Here is a 22,069-nt window from a genome sequence, read left to right as displayed (position 1 = left end):
TAATAATAACTTGACCCACCCTCAACCAAACAATATGCGTTGTGGTATGCGGCATTTGAAGAAAGTTTTTTTTTATTAATTTTCAGTACATAAGTAAAAGAGCGCCTAACTTTGCAACATGTTAGAAAGAAAAATGCAAAATAAATAAAGGCAGAAACCTCAGTTTTAGTTGATACTTGATACTGAATACTTTGCATATAAATTGATGCTTTTCAAATGTAAATAACAGGGTTATTTATACAAAGTGCAATTTATTTGTTCTTTAATGAAGTGTATTTTAGTTGTATTTGTAAAACATGGCTGTTTTAAACTGGTCATGTGATGATGTTAAAACCTGGTTGGAATCTGAGGGCTTTGGAGGGCATACCACTCTGCTTTGTGATCAGCATGGTGTAGATGGAGAAGTATTGCTAACATTGACTGAAAAGGTTTGTTACAACCAGCCTTCAAGCATTTTAGACCCAAATTCTTTGTCTTTTCGCACATCTAAGTTAAAAAGCTGTGTTCTCCTAACAAATGTATAAACCTTGTCCATGCTTAGCAATAAACAATGAAATAATCAAGCAATAGTCATCTAAAAGTTCAAATATATGTTAATGAATTAACAAAAAATAGAAAGAGTTGTGCAGAAGGCAAAAAATTTTGTATGACATTAATAAATACACAAAGGGGATGTGAAACTACAACCTACAGTTTTGAAGTACTCACACCTTGTTACATAGATAAGTATACAGCTTTAACTCATGCAAAACTTCAATTCAAAAAAATACCTGACATCAGTGTTCCCTCTAATTTTTTACCATGTGCGCAGGTGCCCAAAATTTCGCGCACAAGATGAAAATAAGTGCCCAAAATGTCCAACAAAAAAGTGCCCAAATTTGTCCAAATTGTAAGACCTTTTTTGGTTTGGTCTTCACTTTTTTTAGTCTGTTAATAAATATCCGCGCTTTTTTCCCCGAATTCACCTAACTTGCAAGTCCTATCTAAATTGAGGATGTTTTCGTTATAATGGAGGAAGGAAGCAACATGCGCGGGAAAGCATGAGAGGCGTCACAATTAGGGATGTTCAAAGTAGAATCCCAAGGTATTCTAGAATAATAGGTTTCGAATTTAGAATAACGAATCCAGAATAGCGAATCCTAGTATATTTTTATTAAATTTTTAACCTCGATTTTGTTGGGGGAAGGGATTAATCTTAATCTACCCTACAGGGCCCACAATCACACCAATAAATCGCCCAAACAATTTTCTAACATGTGTACATTATAATAAAAAACTCTCTCATATGTTTAACATTCTTAACAACTGTCATCTGAAGCCGTTCTGTAAACTGTAATATGTCAACTGTCCAGGTTGTGTCCAAAACTTATATTTTTGCCAATAGTGAGAAAATGCAACACTGCTCACAGAAGTCTTAAGCAATTCGGTCCTGATTTTGAAAGTTGTTAAGTCTTATTGCTTCTTTTTTGACTAACATGATCTGTTATGCAGTCAAATGATGTACTGCAAAGAATACAAAGTTATTATTGACATAACGAATTCTTAACAATTACGTTGTGCATAACTGCATAACTTCCCTAAATATTGGCCTAAAGTTGACCTTAAGTAACCCCATAGGGCATTTTGTTGACGGCCAGCACGTTTTGCAACGCTATGTTACTTTTGCAACTTAACGCATTTAGGGAAATTGCGAACTCCACACCAGACATTACACGTTAGCCGCTCGCCCAATAACGCTTGATTGACACTTAATTATTAGACGAACGTTATCGCGAGACGCGGTAATTGGTCGCCCGAAAAAACGCTGACACTGCACTACGAGGTTACATTTAAAGCAAGCACTATAAATTGGTCGCCGCGGCGACAGGCCAACTTACCACACGCGTTTGTACAATTAGGCGCAACAATCCGCGGTAAAACATTGAATTATATCGGTTCCAATTACCCGAAATAAATGGCAGAATTGGATTCGAATCCCAACTGGATTCGAATCCAAGGATTCGATATTCTACTTTGAGCATCCCTAGTCACAATATTCTTAATTAATTTCTTCCAGACACAAAAATGAGTGTCTTTATTTGGAGTCTTGCGCACGCTAAAGACGCGATATGGCTTGGTAGTTTGTGTGGCGGACTTAGTCAAGCGTAATGCGGGGTAACCGCCCAAAGGTCAAAGCAATTGTCGCGCATAGTGCAGCGGTTTTAACAGTAAGCATTTTTAACTTTTAAATGGGTTGCGCATTTTTTTAAAATTGATACCTTTAATTACAATAAAATTTTGCCCTCTCGTCCGTCCTGTTTAAAATGACATAAATTTAAGCTACTCCTTTCGTTGAAACAACACGCAACTTGCTTTTTTGGGTAGAGTATAATTTTGCATTGCACACTGTTTTGCCAAAACAATGAGGCTGAAAGTTTTAGCTTCGGAAAGTCCTAACCTTTTAGGCGTTAACAAACAGCATTAAAAGTTTTTTTTTGCAAATAAAAGCACATCGCAGAAAGTGGCGTATCCAGGGGATGGTTTTGGGTGTCCCAACCCCCCACCCCTTTTTTCGATAATGATATTATCGTTTTTGTTAGGATTTTAATCACTAAGGCGGCAATGTTTTAATGTAATTAGGTCACACGACTTGAGCTAATGCGAAACCAAAATGAAATGTAAATGTCGTTTTTTGTTTCTTGTTTGGTAGTGAACGCAAAATATTTTTTATTATTCTCCTTTTGTTATTCGTTAAGGTTGGCTGATTAACAAGGGTGTATTCGATGAATGACAATGCGAAGTAAAGCCTTCTTACTTTTTTATCGTTAAAAACGTTGAGTTAGGCGCAGCTAGTGTCCCTTGATTGATGTCACAACCGTAAAGCAGATTTCCTTAAGAGGTGTTTAATTGTGACTTTCAAAGTGGCCTTTTTATGTAATGATTGTTACCGCAAAATTATTCTCTATAAGCATTTCCTGAAACCACGTGTTTAGTGTGTAATTGACACTACTTATTTTCCCTCAACCATAGCTTTTGTTTTAGCTGATTTGGCACACTACTTAGCGCAGAAGTTGTGCTAATCGTGGCATAATAACAACTAGGTAAATCGGTCTTTGTTTAGTATTGCAGAGAGTGGTCGCTTACATGAAATTTAGGAAAATGCACTGCTGACAGTCTGAACATGATTTTACCAGAATCAATCACACATACTTCACCGTCTTGGTTTAGTTTTTCGCCTGAAGTTAACGATTTGCACATGTTCACTTTGCATCATAGAAGTTTGCTTTTGCTGGAAGTTAATTGGTTGTGTCTCATTATTTTTTAAGATCTCATTATAAATCACAATCTTAAGTTGAAAATTTAGGACTCCCCCCTTTTTCATTTTCTAAATACGCCCGCCCCTGCCTGAAACCACATCCCATAGTGAAATACCATTGTATATTATTTTGATTTTAAACTCCTTTACCCTTAGTAGGAATGTTCAGTTTTTGCATTGTTCTTAATTCATCATATTATACCTTTTTACTTATTCCTACATATGGATGTTCAAAAGTAGAAGATTGAATCCTTAGATTTGATTTCATCTAATTCTGCCTTTATATCTTTTAATTGGAACCATTATAATTTCTTTGTTTCACCAGGGATGGTTGTGCCTAGTAAACAAGTGGCAAGTTTGGTTATTAAAGGCATATTGCCGCTGCACATACTTATAGTTCTTGCTTTTAATGTAGCCATGTAGTGCAAGGTCAGCGTTTTTTTTTCCGGCAACCAATTATTTGCAATACCCTTTTAAGGGTCAATAAAATGTTATTGGACGAACAAGTACTGTGTAATGCAATTTGCACAGTTCGTAATTTTGTTAAATGCATTTATTGGCAATTAGTGATGTTCAAAGTTGAATCCCAAGGTATTCTAGAATAGTATGTTTCGAATATAGAATACCGAATCCTTATGTAATTATGTTGAGGAATTTTAACTATTTATGAATATTTGGCACCTGTATGACAACACAACAATTTCAGAATTTAAGCAGTGGTTCCGAACCTTTTTAGCTTATTGACCGGTAAAATTTCAAAACAAATATTGTGGAGGGGCGGACCTTCAAAAATTCAAATCAACCCAAAATGTAATTACAACAAAAGTATGCAACTTAAAAGCAAAGAACAAAACTTTGATTGAATGAGAAATTTGCTGCTGTCGTTCTTACATCAAACATGTTATACATGGTTCTATTGAAGTTTTTTTAAATACAACTGGTCTTGTAGCCTACATTTAAACAATTGGCCACAACACTTATAGCATTGTCACTCTATGTTACGTCACAATGCTGCAAATTCTGGAACGGCGCAGTAAAATGTTCCCAACCACCTGAAGACCTTGCACGTGGCATTTCTTTCTCCTTAATCAAAACTTTGTCTGTGCTTCTTAACCGCAATGACAAAAAATGGTGATGCAGGTCTTTGCAACAACAGGGCTGCCAGATGGCCAAAATAGAAAATAGACATAAAAAGCCCAATCTGCTTCAAACTCTAACAAGCCTATGTTTTTTCCTGAAATAAACAAAAAATGCAATAAATGATCATTCTGGTACATTAAATTTCTCTTTTTGTGGTAATTTTTCTCTTTTTGCAAATTTTTTTTGCCATTTTTGTCTTTTTGTGATTTTTTAGTGGCAATTTTTCTTTTTTTGTGCTAGTTTGAATCATGCAATTTTTAACTAAAACAAAAAAAGCCAAATTCCAATGGATTTTTTTTTTAAAAAATAAAAAAAGGCTAAATTTTCAAATTTGGCTTTAAAAAATCCTAACTGGCAACTCTTCTTTGCACCAACAAGAAACTTTAACATACAAACAAAGTCAGCGTTTTTTACCACTACCACAAGTCCAAAGCCCAACCGCACGGCCAGTCCAAATACGTGACACACGACCTTCTAAAAAGCGCACTTAGGAATGAAATTTATGCAGCACCAATGCAAAGCGAAATGTTAACATGCAAAGTCAGCGTATTTTACGACTACCGTGAGTCTATCGCGTGGTCAGTCCAAATACGTCAAAACACTACAGTCTGCTTTCTTAACCAGCTGTGTTACGTGTTTATTAACACTTAAACACCCAAATTAGTTAATTGCAATAAGTCAAATCTTAGAGTTCATATTAATATTAAGTTATCTTACGAATTTTTAAATAGGGCTTTAGATTAGCGCGTTCTAGCTTTCGCACAATTAAATGTATTATTGGTTGAATAATGTAATATTTCATGATGTAAAGTTTTCCGTATTGCGTTCTCTCGCCTCGTTTCAAACTTGACATGTAACCTTTAATCTCGTAATCTATAACTGTCAGTCTTGTGGGCGATGTTCTTACGTTCTGCAAAACAAGCCACTTGTTTTGCTGGCCTCTTACTCCCGCTGCAATTTGGCCTTAGAATGGCCGCTGTAATGCCTAGCCATGTTTTCAGAGTGCCGGCCAGTCTTATTGGCCAAATATGACGTAACTTTCGTGGTCTTTTTCTTCCTACGTATTGGCTATATACATGTCGTTTCTTAGCGGCTTTGAGCTTTTTTCTAGAGAAGTCTTTTGCGAAGTTTTAGCCGACAGTCGCTGCAATAGGCGGTGGCTGTCTGTCTCACATCAACTTGAAAATAAGGAAACCAGTAAGACAACAGTGGAGGATCCGGTCCTTTTGTTTTGGTAGAAGGCATGAACATTATTAGAATGACGTCACAAAGTTACATCATAAAACAATAATCTTAACAACACCTGTTGTTCTTGATCTAGCTTGAGCAGCAAAAAAAACTTAATTGTTCAAATTTATAAAACTGCAATTAAAATGATACATGACGAATAAGCACATCGAATAAATTTAAATATATATTGCTGAATTAATAGATTAATATTGTAATTTAAATGAAATTTAACTGAGTTTATAGGACATGACTCAAGATGCCATAGAATGCAATGCGTATCATCTTGGGGTTAAATAGATTTAAGTCAAACAGATTAAAGTTGATAAAGCCAATATTCAATAAGGATATGCACAGTGTAATTGTCATTTTTTGATTGTGTTGCATTGCCCTTATTATAGGTTCAAAAATTATGATTTGGCAAGCCTCTTCTTTCTATCAATATTTCATGTTTTATTTTTGTTTTCACAGAGTTATTCATGACATTTGAAACAACTTCTTTAAATGGCAGAAAGTCAGTCATTTGTAAATTTAGATTTCATTTACATCAGTGGTTTTCATCCTGGGGGTCGCGACACCGTGGGTCGTTTGCCTTTTCTCTGGGGGTCGCGAAGATGACAATGAAATACCAATCACTATACGAGAATGCCAATTAATTACCGTAAAAAATATCTGTGATTATATTAGTGAATGTTGTTGACAGTGAATGTTTAAACAGTTGAATAAACGTTGAATGTGTAAACAGCAGACAGGGAGAAAGTTGAGTTCCCGGTATCAATCATAGCTAGCCGACGTCAGGGCTTTTCAATCGTTTTTGAAACAGTACACACATCACACCAGTCCTCACAATTTGTATAACAACTAAGTGAAAACTCTAACCTGTTATTCAACTTGCAATTACTTATATTGCACTATGTTTATCCTCCGACTCATTAAAGACAGAAATCACTAACTAACTAGTGTTTACTGTAGTGCAAATAAAATTATTAACCTTTGCGACAAGAACTAGTTATTACATCACAATAACGATTATTAGCATGAGAAATATTTGGATATGGTTATGATGTCACAAGTAGAGCCAAATCTAAGGTGTGCTCTGGCAAAAACAGCGCCACGCATGGACAAGCTTAATTGTCGCCAAGGTCAAACACCCGCCATCTCACTGATGCTGCCTTGTGCATGAATTCAATAAATGAGTATTTTTTTCAACAAAGTGGCAACATAATTTATGTCATTTTTAGTTATATTTTATGTGCTTTAGCGCATACACAAAATGTATTACATATGCTTGAATCAGATTTTTTGAAGGGGGTCGTTAGTTAAATTGGGTAGTTAAAATGGGTCACGGTATGAAAAAAGGTGAAAACCACTGTTTTAAGAGGTTGCTTGAGAGGGTTGTAATTACTAAATGTCAAAGACTTGACATGCATTTGAGTCACAGTTTTCAAATGACTTGACTGACTTGGGTCATTTGGGAGTTGAACGTTTATGGTATTTTTTAGTTGAATTATTGCTCGTAATCGAGATGTTTACCAATTTTAGTAGTTTGCTTTTTATGACAAGGACTTGGTATATTATGCTACAATCCAGGTTTATGCTTAACACGTTGAGTCTCCAACCACGTCACACTCAAAGCGGTAATACGCAAAACAAGAACGTCAGTAAATCCCGGAATATACTAGCGACATAAGAAAAAAATAGACTCTGTGACACAACAATTCCAACGCACAGCTATTTTGAGCGCCAACAAGCCAAATGAACAGACTGAGCGCTAATTTACAAGCACGTCTTTTACCACCTGCAATACTAAAACAAAGATCGTTTTTTTTCGGGTGTTATTATGCCACGATTAGCGTAACATCTGCGCCGAGCTGTGTGCAAAGTCAGCTAAATTACAAGCTGCGGTTGAGGGGAAATAAGTTGTGTCCATTGCACACTTAGCACGTGGTCTTAAAGTACGGTATGCTTAAAGAGCATAATTTTGCGTTAACCATCATTACTTAAAAATGGAGACTTTGAAACGCGCACGACAGTCACCATTATATTTTAAGAATCTGCTTCAGTTAAACAAATGTCGATGTTACACCAACATCGGATATTAGCGCAGAGAACGAACAGCGAAAAACATACTACGTATAACTCGACGTTTTTTAGAAACAAAAAAGGAAGAAGGTTTGACTTAGCGTTGTCAATTGTGGAATACACACTTGCTAATCAGTCAACCTAAACAAATAACGAAAGAGAAAAACTTCCAGCGTTTACGGTCGACCAAACAAAAGAAGAAAAACGGCATTTTGCGCTTGATTTTGTTTGCGCACAAAAAGGAGGTAAGAACTCCCGCTCCCCTGGATACACCACTAGGGCCAATGGATAATATTTTTAACCTTCATAAGTAATACATATTACACTTATAAATAATACTAATAATCGCATTTTGAAATTCCAGGGGGGGGCAAGTGCGGGCGCCCATGTATGTGAGTATGAATCGATAGGCAGCCTATAGCCGTTTTAAAGTTCCTTGAGAATCGTGAGTTGAGCCGTAACGCAGTAATAAAATGGAAGCCAATTAAGGTTGTTACGCCTTTTATGTTATAATAGGTCTCTGAGTTATAGTTTTCAACTTTTTTTAACTATAGCGCGGACGCGGTAACGAAACCAGTCATAACAGTTTTGTTTCTAATGAACGTCTACTATAGAAACGGTCAGGATATGGGGCTTGCACGCTTCACATCTGATAGTGTGTGCTTTCTTGAACATGTCGATGTTGTACTATTTTTCAATATTGGCAACAAAGATTATTTCGTCTAGTAAGCCCATAAAAATATAGCAAAGTTAATTAGGTGATTTTTGTTCTTTAGTCTAGCCTGCTAGAAGGTGGCTTGCGAATCATTTATTTGCAGGTGTTTTTCTTCATGTTAAGATCATTTATGTTCGACCATCAACATATATGACATACATGTATTAATTTAGCATGGATTTAATCAAAGTGTTGATATAGCTTGTGGGACAAAATAGACATATAAGTAGCCTATGAAAGCTTTAAAGTTAATTTATTGCATGAAATGTTTCAAGTTGAGCAAAAACAATTTTATGACTACGATACCTTTGGGGTGCATAACAAAATCAATGTTAGAAGCGTTTAACAGTCTTCCCAGGCTTTAAAACTAAAGGAGTATAAATTGGTGCATTCCGTTCGTAATAGCAAACTGACAAAGAACAAAACTTAACCCAGTGCTTCCCACCCAGTGGGTCGCGACCCATTGGTGGGTTGCGAAGGTATTTCAGGTGGGTCGCATAGCATTTCTGAATGTTACAGTCTTCTATCAGGTCGGAAAATTATTGAATCACCATTACCTAACATTTATCCAACAATATCACAAATACGTAACCGTAAGATGTGTTGTGTCGCATTTACTATTGTAGTAGATACGCCAGTAGTAAAGATGCAAGTTTTGTGTAACTTTATTTTTTGGGTCGCACAATAAAACTTGCATTTAGAGTGGGCCGCGAACTGAAAAAGGTTGGGAAGCTCTGATTTACATGATAAATTTGTTAGCAAATGGTTTTGCGATTAATTCCTGTTGGATATATTATGATTAATCCCCCAATAACAATCATAGAAGGTAATTTTGAACTAAAATACTTTTTTTTTTAAGTTTTGGCATATGATTGCGCATTGCATTCAATGTAGATAAAATTCAGTTAAAATATTGTTGAATGCAATTAACTGAATCTTGATGAATTTTTCACCTGATGGGAAGTTTGAAACTTACCGACAAAGCTCACTGCAGATTTTGTTAAATAATTGTTAATATTTTCTTTGTTTAAAGATAAAAAATTAAGTGAGTAAAGTTTAAGCAAAAAAAAATATTTTAGTCTGCTATTGTCAATGCTAACAGTTACTCGGCCCCAGTCATTAGACGTTACAGTTATCTTTTCTTTCAAGAAAAAGTATCAGGTTATGTCCGGGATAAACATTTAACCTAGTTATTAACAGAGTCTACACATATGCAGATTAAGCATCCTTTAAAATATATACCGTCTCTAAAGTGCGTTTTGTAACTGATTTTGACAAGGGTAGACTTTTTCGACAAGTCAAAAATAGTCGCCCTAGTAGTGACCATTTAGAAACAGTGAGCCTATGTGGTTATAAAATTTTGTAGAATTTCATACCACAACTGTGTATGGTACAGGAAGAACTCCCTTTTCAAACATCCCTTCACAATTATTTTCGCAAAATTACAAATTACTTACATGAGTAATTTAAAGATGTCTATTGGGTAGTATAATATGCTAAAAGGCCGCTAAACTCGCTACCTAAATGTTTCAGTGGAAGGCATGTTTAAAGTTTAATATTGTATCCTAATGATTCAAATCGTGGGGTATTTTTTTAAATATATATTTCTACATTGTTAGTTCATACTTTACTTCACTGCTTACTTTACTTACCAACGTTTGAAAATATCTCTTACTAACTTTTTGTGTCATTGTGTTGGTGATTAATTGGCTTTCAATCATTGGTGAATAAACCACATTGTTGCAGATTAACAAACGGAGCCCAGTAGGACTAATAACATCAACCAATGGGCACTGTTGTAAACCAGTCATTTTGGAATGACTTACGTCGTAGTCAATTTGTTTGACGTTTAAGTTAAGTCTTTTATAAAAATACAGTCGCCCAAGCCAAGTATTCATTATTATAGCAAGTCAACTCAAAGTCAAGTCATTAACATAAAAATAAAATGTAAACTATTAAAATTCGTAAAGTCGGCCCCATTATAAGTAACGACTCGAAGCAAATTGTATTACATGCAATAACTGAGATAAATAACCCAATTTTAGAAATTAAAAATACTGTTTAAGCCATTATTTACATCCAACTCAAGTCATTTGTCGGAACGACATAAGTCAAGTTTAGTCATTTGAAAACAGTGACTTAGATGAAGTCACAGTCATTAACTTAAGCCATTACAACTCTGGTGAGTGCATTGGCAAGTGGCGAGTACATAATCTCAACCCTGCTCATGCAGGACATGTGGTTAAAAGAAAAAGAACTTAATGCATACATTGTGAATAACAACACATGAACTAAGCTAATTAATGAAAAGAGAACAAACAGAAGTTATTAGTTAAAATTTTATTTAATCAGTGAACTAAAATTATCATAAAACATAGTGTAATTTTACTATATGTTGTTTGAAAGGATCTTCGAAGTCCACCCCTTCAATTAAAAAAACTTAGTGATATAAAGAAGTTGGACAAGAGTATAAAACGCATACAGTTACAGCACTCACTTAAGAGGGAACGATTTACTAAAGGTAAGATATGTTTTAGGCACATTTGTAGTTAGGGTTGCAAAATTCCCGGGAATTTTCAGAGCCAAAACTTTCCATGGAATTTTGGGGAACTTTTAAAACAATCTTGGTTTGATATTAAAACTGGAAAATAATGGCCTTATACTGTTTAGATTAAAAGTACTATGTATAACTAAAATACTTAAGAACATACAAACACATGGTTTAGTTTATTAGGTCCAAAAATAAATCATCACTAGGGCCCATATAAGTCAATAAAGTCAAAATTTTTTAAGGACCTCATCTCTCCACGAATCAAAGAATAAAGTTGTTTTCATCACCTAGGGGACTGTTTAAAAGAAGTTTATAGGTCAAAATTTACAATAAAGTCAACATTTTCAATAAAGTCAAAATTTGTCACATTATTGCTTTTAAAAAAGTGTTTGTGTTTCTTGAGAGTAATTTTTGTAAAAAATGTTGTAGAGGCATTGTAAATAGAAAACTGTGACACAATTAAACCATATTAACCCATAAAAGCAAGAAATATGTCACCATGTCCACTTGAATCAGCAGTAATTTTATAGCAAATTATCCATTTTTTTATTTATTGTTACGTATTTATATAATTCTTATAAAACACTTCCTATTCATAAACGTGGTCTTTTCGAAGATCAATAGGATTTTAGGAATAGCCTACAGACATTCTGTAATACCAAAATGCCTAAGCAAGCTAAATCTTTCGCTAAAAACACGACACACTTTTATAATCCATAAAACAACGACTTTTTCGACAAAATATGACGTTTGGGTCTGAAATCGACAAAATATTATGTTTGAATAACTGGCATCATTTCAAGGAAGAACTGTTGCCTCTACAAATAAGCAATTTCGTTAAGTAAAAATAAAGTCAAAAAATAAATAAATAAAAATAAAAATGGCCCTAATCATGCTCGTCTAGAATTGCTCAAGATAGGTTTGTAATATTTTTTTTGGGTTGATGAAATATTAAACAAATGTTTTAAACATAATAAATGCCAATTTTGAAAATTCCCAATATTCCATTATTCCCGGGTCCTTCAAAAATTCCGGAAAGTTTCCACCCCTTTACAACCCTATTTGTAGTCAATATAATTTTGGTTCTCTATCTGTAGGTAATGGAAAAACTTATTCCAAATTTGATGTGCTGCAGTGTAATCGTCATGCAAATATGACTGGTCTTGAATCAAGTGATATGCAAACTTCTGATGAGGAAGGTGTATACACACAAAAAGAAAAATATAAAAAAAATGTATTTTTACCAGAATACAAAAAGCTGTTGGTAATGCAATGTTTAAATTCATATTTACTTTTGTGTAATAATGTGTCATGAATTCCTATTTTAAAGGTCAGTTTTGCTTATGCGTTTGTTGTCTCATGGATTACAGCCTACATGATGGTGATTGTTCATGAAAAAGTTCCTGATAAACAAAAATATCCTCCTTTACCAGATATATTTTTGGATAACGTGCCTTTGATACCTTATGCCTTTCAACTGGCTGAAGTGTGTGGTATTTCACTTGCATCAATTTTCATTGGTATTTTGATATTTCACAAACACAGGTGAGGTTAAGGTATTCATTTTTTTATGTTTAACATTTATGTAAATATTGCCTTATTTTTTTAGAGTAATAGTATTGCGGAGATTTTTCAGTATTGCGAGTACTGTGTTTCTTTTACGATCTGTCACAATGTTTGTGACCTCCTTGTCTGTGCCAGGTGAACACCTTGAATGCGAAGGTAGGTCTTGAAGCACAATTTATAAATTACAAAAAATATACAATGCATTTATGTTAAACACAATGCAATGACCCTATTTCACACAGTGCAATGACCATGTGCCTGCTTTTTATAAACTCCTAAATAGAATACAAACTTAAACCTTAATAGTACCAAATAAGAAAAATAAATAACATTCAATTTTTGGATTATACATTTGATTTTAGCCCACTTAAAGCGCTCCTTACAACTGTCATATTTTACACAAATATCAAAACAAACATGTGAGAAAATCTGGTGCAATAAAATTATATTAAAAATCTCTGAAAAACACCAAACCCAACTGTTGCAGACAAGTTTAAAACACAATCCCCTAAGTAACTGCTAAGGAAAAGGTTTGTCTTCGCCTTTTTGAGCAAGACATTTATTGGGAATGTTTGACTGTCAGCATATGGCAAACACAAAAGCACACCAAGTGATCCGATAGCCTACAGCTTGTCATAGAAGTCAGCAACAGACACTTTGAATTAGGGCAGACCTGGTTGTGGCTTATTTTTCTACATAAGCTAAGCAAAAACAAGGGCGAGTTGTTATATGTTTTGTTGAATCATACAAATTTTTCCAGGGACAGATCTAGTCATGCTCCCGCCAAACTTTATTTTGAGCCTGTTTTAAATACTAAAAAATAAATTGTTTTCGTGGTTCGCACCAATCTCTTTTGTCCTTCTCGTTGGTTCCATTCAATTTTTTGCATTGTTCCGGACAAAATGCGTCCTCTGCGCTGTTGCCTTTTCTCCACCAAAAATTTAACAAACTTAGCCTAGTATTTATTTGTAGCGCTTTGGTTGAATGTATCCCGTCTTTAAAATATGAACGAAATACCGGCAGTTTTCTAAACTCTTAAACACGCCGATTCAAATTTTGTCCACCTAATTTAATACATTGATAACTTAAAGCCAAATATATCAAGCAATGTACATTTTTTATTTGTTATCAATGCATCACGTCCCCCTCTAAATCCAAATTAAAGTTGTTATTTTAAAACAAATATAGTCGCAATTGTTTTGTGCTTCGCGGGAATCATATGGAATTTTGAAATTTTTTTACCTTCCCCGCCACAACATTTTAAGTTTCTCTTGCGGCCCGTGGTTAAAAATAATTGCCCACTCCTGCACTATAGACTCAAGTAAAAGGCACTCAAATGTCAAGTTACCCCGATACTGATGTATGTTCAGACATGCTGGAGGTTATGTCAGAATACTAGGTTTCAAATCCAGAATAACAAATCCAAATTCCAAATGTATACAATTCTAAACAACTGACAATTGAAGCAGTTGTGTGAACTGTAATGTATAATAACTACATAAAAAAACATGAAACATAATACAAACACCAGGTTGTTGCCAAAACTTAATTTTTTACCTATAAGTACAATGCAACACAATGAACTCTTTAGCATTTTAGTATGTTTTATGAAACGTTATTGTGTTTCAGTTCCACTTTACTATAATCGTGATCTGTTGTGCAGTAAAATGTTTGCTGAAAGGAATACAAAACTTGCATAACGCGTGATGAAATTGCAACATCTGCAACTGGCATTACAATGTTAGTCGCTCGCCCAATAACACTTGATTGACACTCAGTGATTGGGTCAAGGTTAATGGCAAGTAATTAGTTGCCCAAAAAAGCGCTGAAACTGCACTAAAAAAAATTCTAAATGTGTTGTCATGGCGACAGGCTTTGATCCAAACTTGCCACTCTCGTATGTGCAAATAGCCGCAGCCTTCCGCAGTAAAACAAAGAAATTATATTGGCTCAAATTCCCAATATAACAACATAATTGGAAACAAATCTAATTTGGATTTATATTTAAGGTTCCAATATTCTACTTTCAACATGCCTAGTGATGACACACAATGCAATTGACATATTGCAAAAACATTATAGAATCACTCAAAAAGGTCCTTTGGTGCTAAAAATTTCTTTAAAACAGAGTTTAAGCAAAACTACATACCCATGGTAAATAAAATAAGAGGCAGACTGACCAAAGGTGATTTGTAATTGCACAAAGTGAGAAAAAAAATTAGGAATGATTGGCTAAACTTTGATTTAAGAGACATACTGCTTTGGGCACACAAAAAATTATTATACCAAATATATTTGCTTTTATCAAGTTGATTTTGACAAATAAGGGTTATTGACTCCACAGTCATAAGGCTGCATAAAAAACACATAAAAATGTTGACAAAGCCCCAAAATTAAACATTGAGTTTATCATGTTTTAAAAGGTGTGACGACACAATACGATACAAAGACCATATCTCAAAAACATTATAGATTTATTCAAAAAAGTAAGTCCCTTGACACTTGAAATGTTTTCAAAACAGGCTGAAACATAACTTTGTAATAAAATATACTCGGAATGGGTTAAAATGTATTGTAGTTCATTGTTAAAGTTGGCAACAAACCTCTGTGCACAACTGATATCTCAAAAATAAACACTGTAGCAAATGTACTCCCAAAAAACTATAAATTAAAAATTAGTAGCCCCAAATCTTGCAAATCACAAAATCGTAAAACATATCTTCAGTCACTTTACACACATTTGTAATTGTGATTTAAAGCATAAGAATAGCATAAAAGCAGAATGAACATTAAGCATAACATGGAAACAAGAAATTCCTTATAAAAAGTTAAATATTGGATTGAAGCTCATGCCAACTCTATGAATTGTTTGTGCCCCCTTAGGGTGGCGCTCATGCCTCCCGTTAACAACCACTGTTTTGAATAAAATCATAACTGAAAGCTTCCATGTAACTTTACGCCTTGATGTCACCCTCACTGTAAACATGTTGAGTTTGACCCTGCCCCTTTCTTTTAAACATCATCCGCTTCCATGCACTTTAAGAATTTTCAACTCATTGTCTCACCCAACTTTCTTGCAAACAAAGCTTCTTTTGCTTGCCAATTATCTTTGTGTTGCTTCATAACAAAGCGTTCCTTATCATCTGTTTTCATGTAATCCTAAAGCTATGATTTACAAAAAAATCCTTCATCACCCACAACCTACTTTGGTCGTCTACCAAGCTTCCTGGAGCTCCCATTTAACTTCTGCTGCACACAAAGCCTTGACATAAATCAGTGTGAGACATGTTAAGTGTGACCCCTTCTCCTTTCTTTCAAACAAACACATTATACTTGTGGACAGTGACACCCAACCTCCTTGCAAATCAAGCTTCATGCCAGGCATGGAAAACTCCGGAAACAAGAATATTGTGGGAAATAAAGAGTTTTTTTTTATAAATAATTCCTTGGCGGCTTATCACACTTGTCTTGGCAAGCAACAATGCAAAGTGCATTGCAATTTGTTTTGCAACAACAGACATGTGCCCTTAGGCACGATGAAGTTGTATTGTTGTAAATTATAATTAACATTAAACCTAGGTTTATTTTTACATTGTTTTTTTAGTTATTGGGTTAAAGTAGCAAAATTTATTTTTGTTTGTTGTAGCCATTAACTACTCAAGTTGGCAAAAAGTAACTCGTGCTACACAGATTGTTACTGGTTTTGGAATGTCTTTAACAGGCTTGCATACATGTGGTGATTATATGTTTAGTGGACATACTGCCTATTTAACATTATTCAATCATCTTATTACTGAATGTAAGTTTTTGTTTATGTTTTAAATTTCTTCTGAAATAACATTGTAATGTAACTTATTATGGCTTTTATAGATACGCCAAGAAAAATGCACTTGCTACACACGACATCATGGGTGTTAAACCTTTTTGGGGTTTTCTTTATTTTAGCAGCACATGAACATTATTCAATTGACGTGTAAGTGTATTTGACATTTTTTACATAAGGGTTGCCCAATCATGCTGCTTTTTCATTTTTACTGATTGCAAAAAAACTAGCTTCCAATTAACACAAACTACATTATTTGTTTAATCTGCATGTAAATATCTTTTTTATTCAAAGGCTTTTTTTAATCTAATTCACATTTTTTCCTGTATAGAAAAGATAATTTTTTTATTTTCTTACTCTTTTCTTAGCTTTCTAACAAAACGAATATGTTTTTGAAATTTTTTTTTTTGAGTTTTACGAAAGTACTAAGTAAAAATAAAAATGTAGGGACCACTGGTTAACATGACTAATGACCGTATTCACTATTTTAGGTTTATTGCACTTTATATAACTTCAAGAATATTTCTCTATTATCACATGCTCACCAACACAAGATCCTATTCGCACAGCAAACGAATCAAGGTAAGAAACTATAACCAAAGAAAATGTATATCTATAACCATTTAAAGCTTGTCACAACAATAAATAGCCAAAGCATGCTTTTTTGTTCTTTCCGTGCACCAGGCAATTAATTTATTCACTTTCAAAACACTTGTTGCTGGTTTTGGATCATTTTTTGTCTGATCTTTTCTAGTTCTAAAAGTGTGCTACAGCACCACGATTGTTTCAGTGAGAAAAATGATGAGTTTGTTTAAACTAGGGGTCGGCAACCTTTTTCTAGTCGCGGGTCAACACCAAACTCAGAAAGTTCTTTGCGGGCCGCACAAAATGTTAACTGAGAATTGTATTATTAAAATGTTTGAACAACTTTTAATCAGACGGACCTCGGATCATTTTTTTACTTAAAAGCGTGTTTAATTACATTTAACGAGGCAGTAAAGTGTTGGCCCAAAGCGCGAAAAAAGGCGTTTGTTTGGTTTAAAATTCGAGCCCAAACGTCGCCACCATACTACTAATGAAAAGTGTAATAAAACTACTTTGAAGAAACGCGACAACTTCAATAGTTAATCTTGTTTAGGTTTTGTTAACCTTTTTAAGTCAGGGCGCACTTGGCGAGCGAAGCGAGCTCGATTTTTTGAGGTATACCGGCATTTGCATTTCTTTTAAATTTCTTGCAAGTTTTTATTACATTGCCGAAAATAAAAAATGATAAAACATATAAGCTTAGTATGTGTATCCACAACAGAATCTTGCCCTCCAACAGAACACATAATACCGACGATAAAAAAAAATTAATTTAATTTTTTACTATTTATTTGTACAGACAAACTGATGATGCCATTTATATGGCAATTGCATATTTGTATTAAAAGTTTTTGACCTTTGCTGACTGATTTTTGTTCGGAGCGGTGCGCTACCCAAGCTTTTAATAAAAAATATATTTCCGATATTTTCGAATACGTTTTCCGTTAACGGCAACGAAGCGCTGATCTAGTTCAAAAGACAAAATCGAAACGTAAACAAGTTGGACGTAGAAAGATCATTCGCGCGAAGCGCTAAAATTTTTCGCACACGTAGGTAAAATAGTCAAAGAGTATTTGAAATGGACTCGTATCTAGTTTATCAAAGAGGCGACGGGCCGGATGAATTACATTGGCGGAATTCATCAACACTGACAATTGGTATTCACATAAGACACTGTAGAAAGTTTATTTTTTCAAGACTACATTAAAAGATCGCCCAAAACGTTGAAAAGATCCGGAACCGGACCGCGATCCGCCATTTGAACATGACCGGCCTAGAGATTCTCATGGATTGCTTTATGCTGCATATTATTACTTTGCATGAACCTTCGCCTAATCATTAGGTGTCAATCCAGTGTTATTGAGCAAGTGATTAAGTCTCATTCCACCTTAAAGCGTGCTTGGCGTGGACAAAATGCGCTGCGGGGTTACCCAAGGTCAACTTTTGGTTTGTTAGGCCACCTGTGCTATAATTGATTGCATGGTTAAAATTCTTAATTGAGTATTGTTGTAATGCTCGAGCAATTTTTAATTATGTTTTATTTGGAATTTGTTCATTTTTGTCAGAACTATTATTCAACTAAGGTACGGATTGCTAACTTTTATATTTTTAGGTATGGTTTCCTCTTCTCTCCTACTTTGAATGCAATGTTCCTGGAAAGGTTCCAAATGCTTTCGAATGGCCAATATCGTTTGAAATTATTTATGAATTTCGTTCTAAACTACAAAAGCAAAAAAAAGGGCATTAGTGATTTGACTATAATTATATGCCATGTTTTAACTGCCTTACTGTATAGCATATAGTTAAAAGGTATATTATTTTCTGTGTTGCGAAAAAGTTAAAGGATGTTAACCTTATCATAATTTTTTCACTTGGTACAGTTTGCTTTTAAATCGAGTTGTTTTTGGTTATGAACATATCAGATTTTTGTTTTTATGTTGCAACCAAAAAATTTTTTTTTGGACACATGTTGTTTTTGTCCGAATTATTTTTTTAACTTGATAATTTAGTATTGCAATACACTTTGTCCGTCACTGCTGCTTTAAAAACCAAAATGTAGTTTCAAACACTGCATTAATGCTACCCAGAAACAAAGTGCAATCTTTAATTTTTTTTTAAATAAACTGTCATTATGGAACCATTTTCATTTTTTTTTTATTGAAACTCATCTCGTTTTGGAATATTGTGTTCCATAGCTAACAAGATTGTGTTATCACTGTAACTTAATTTGTGTACAATCTCTATTACCCAACTCGTTTATATAGCACACCAATAGTGCAAACATGAGTCCAAAATGCAAAATTGCTAATTATGCAAAAAATATATTATCCATGATTTTTTTTTTCGCTATTTGATTCTTGCCAATGTAATTCAGCATTCATCACAAAATTAAGGTTGTTTGTAATAGCGCACTTTAAAATAAAATGTTGCGCCAAGAGTCTGGACCTAAGAGTTGTAATAATCGTTGTAAAAAAGTGTACCACACAAGTGCTTTCATAATGTTACGAAATAATTTTATTATGCCCAGAAATTTTTTTATATTTGCGCAGTGTGAAATAAAAGGCGCCCATTGTTGTAACACTGTACATTGTGTATTGCGATAGCATGCTTTACCAAGTCACATCAACTAAATATAAAAAAACGAGTCTTTCAAGGATTTTTTCAAGTTTAAAATAGGTCAGTTGAACTTATAAAATTAAGTGCTGTATTTGGTGCAGATAGCCGGGAGTTTTTATAAAATAGGCATATTTAGTGATTGAAACAATGGCCATGGACCTTGAACAGTACAAGTATGCGTGACTTGGAGACAGCCTCACCTTTAACAAGTTGTCCCCAACTTTTTTGTTGTTGCAACCACTAGAGTTATGCTTCGAGAAGTCAAAAAAATGACACACAGAAAAGACAGAGAAGGTTTGTTAACGGGAATGAGGATTGCAACAATGAACAAAGCGGATTTATAAAAAAATCCCGTACCAAGTTATATGCGAATGAACGGTTGTGAATTCTATGTTACCTACCACGGACAAAAGATTACCTGCAAGTATTGCGGCGAAACTGGCCACAAACAAGCTGATTGAGCAAAGCGCAAATCTGATTACCCACAGCTTCACAGTAAGGCAAACCAATTAGCAACTCAACCGCCGACAATTGCGCCAGGCCAAATTACCAGCTCATCTACGCCTCTGCGCTACAAAGCGGGTGACAAAAGTGCAGCGCAAACGCTTGTGAATAAAAACGACTCATTGCCCGGGGTAGATGCGATGCAATTCCGTTGATAACCAAAACAACGCAGAATCTTCCAAAAACATCCCGTAAGCGGCTCCGCAACAGTCCACCTTTTCTCCCTGGCAGTAAATGAAGACATTTTTACTGCTGCAAATACAAACAAGAATACCGGTACAGGGTTACCAAAGCATGCTGCGATGACACCGTCTTGTTTTTGGTGCCTTTGGAGGAAACAGTGGCTAACTGTCCCAAGTGCCAGGCCAAAATTAGACTTATGCCTTGCTGTGAGAAAATACAACCGGAGTTTCGAATGGACGGCAACATGTTCGAGTGCATCCAATGCAAAAGGTACGCAATAACGTGTGTGCACCACTGTAAATGCCATTCCAAACGTTACCATGTTAAGGAATGTTCAAATCATCTATGCAAGTATAAGTTGATACACTGCAGTTGCGGGAAAAAGTCCGCCGAGGTTATTGTTGTATAATGGGCTTTAATATCGCATCATTTAATGTTGGGGGTATTCGAAATCCCCGCAAACGAAAGCCAAGAGAGAAAAACTTTAATCTTGTCCTTTTGCAGGAAACGCAATCCTCAGTAAGGAAAGAAAAATTATGGGAAATGGAGTAGGGATTGTGGGCACATGGCTTTACTCGCAGTAAAGGAGGTGACATTTTATTGACCAAAATACCTCGATGTCGAATAAGGAACTAGAAATAGACCCCGAAGGGAGGTACCTGGTTGCCTCGTTAACGGTTGAAGTCAAAGAGTTTAAATTGTGCAACGTGTACGCCCCAAACAACAACGATCCTATGTTTTTGATCGACTATTTGCGAAACAAGCATCCATTGACAACTCGGAGTTAATTTTGGGGGGTGATTTTAATACAATTTTGCAGGGTACCTTTAACTTAGATAAAAAACAGGGTCCCTCTTATTCTAACTGAAACTCTCGTGCCAGAGTTCTATCGCGCACGCAATCCTAAAAGTTATGTGATGCGTTTCGATATTTGCACCCTACGGCCCGCCAATACTCAAGGTCAACCCCATGACCGCCACGAGTATTGATTTCTTTTTAATATCGGAGTCATTATTAAATTACCGAAGTTCCGCAAACATCACACCAGGCATTAAATCAGATCACAAAATATAGTAACCCTTTCGATGACAGTCTCGAGTTCTCGTGGCAAACGATACTGGAAGCTCAACACAAATCTCTTGCTTCACAACGAATACATAAAAAAACACGAGGCGCACAATACGTGATTATGTGGCCAACAATCCTAAACATGAGGTGAATCCACACATTCGGTGAGATGCGCTTAAAGCAGTAATCCGTGGGGAGTCGATGAAACACAGCACCAAGGTAAAACGAGCAAACCACAGCCAACAGCAGTATTTAGAACGGGCGATAGAAGGCATTGAACAGGAATTACTGCTGACAAATCAAACCAACACGGTTCAAAGCGATAAGTTGGCCAAATTAAAACTGGAATTAGATAACGTGATTGAAACGCGTACACAAGGTTCAATTTTTAGAAGCAGAGCGCGCTGGGCAGAGAAGGGTGAAAAAAACTCAAAGTGCTTCCTAAACTTAGAGAAACGACACGTTCAAAAAAATCAATCAACCGCCTAAAAGTGGGTAATCAAATCCTAACAGATCCAAAGAATATTCTAAAAGAACTGGCCAATTTTTCTGAAAGTCTTTACAAACATTGAGATTCTAAATATACTGAGACACAAATTAACGTACCCTACACTTATCGACATTAAATCTGCCGAGGCTAGACGCAATACAGAAAGAATCGACCGAGCGCCCAATCACGCTCGAGGAAATTCTAGCGACAATTAACACTATACC

The 22,069-nt window shown here is 35.1% G+C and overlaps 1 protein-coding gene across 1 annotated transcript; it reads left to right on the top strand.

The window, feature by feature from the left end:
* Window positions 1-240: 240 nt before the first annotated feature.
* LOC146138088 (sphingomyelin synthase-related protein 1-like) lies at window positions 241-19,637 on the top strand. Its single transcript, XM_083393244.1, has 9 exons — window positions 241-428; window positions 10,866-10,980; window positions 12,108-12,274; window positions 12,341-12,555; window positions 12,620-12,732; window positions 16,223-16,375; window positions 16,447-16,549; window positions 16,891-16,981; window positions 18,597-19,637. The coding sequence occupies exons 1-9, from the start codon at window positions 297-299 to the stop codon at window positions 18,729-18,731; spliced, it is 1,224 nt and encodes a 407-aa protein (XP_083249370.1). The 5' UTR covers window positions 241-296; the 3' UTR covers window positions 18,732-19,637.
* The last annotated feature ends 2,432 nt before the right edge of the window (window positions 19,638-22,069 follow it).

The sequence above is a fragment of the Ascidiella aspersa genome, chromosome 7 (assembly GCF_963924565.1).
Source record: "Ascidiella aspersa chromosome 7, kaAscAspe10.2, whole genome shotgun sequence".
Lineage (NCBI taxonomy): Eukaryota > Metazoa > Chordata > Ascidiacea > Phlebobranchia > Ascidiidae > Ascidiella > Ascidiella aspersa.
Note: the sequence above shows the minus strand (reverse complement) of the source record. Positions and strands in the feature narration are given on the sequence as shown.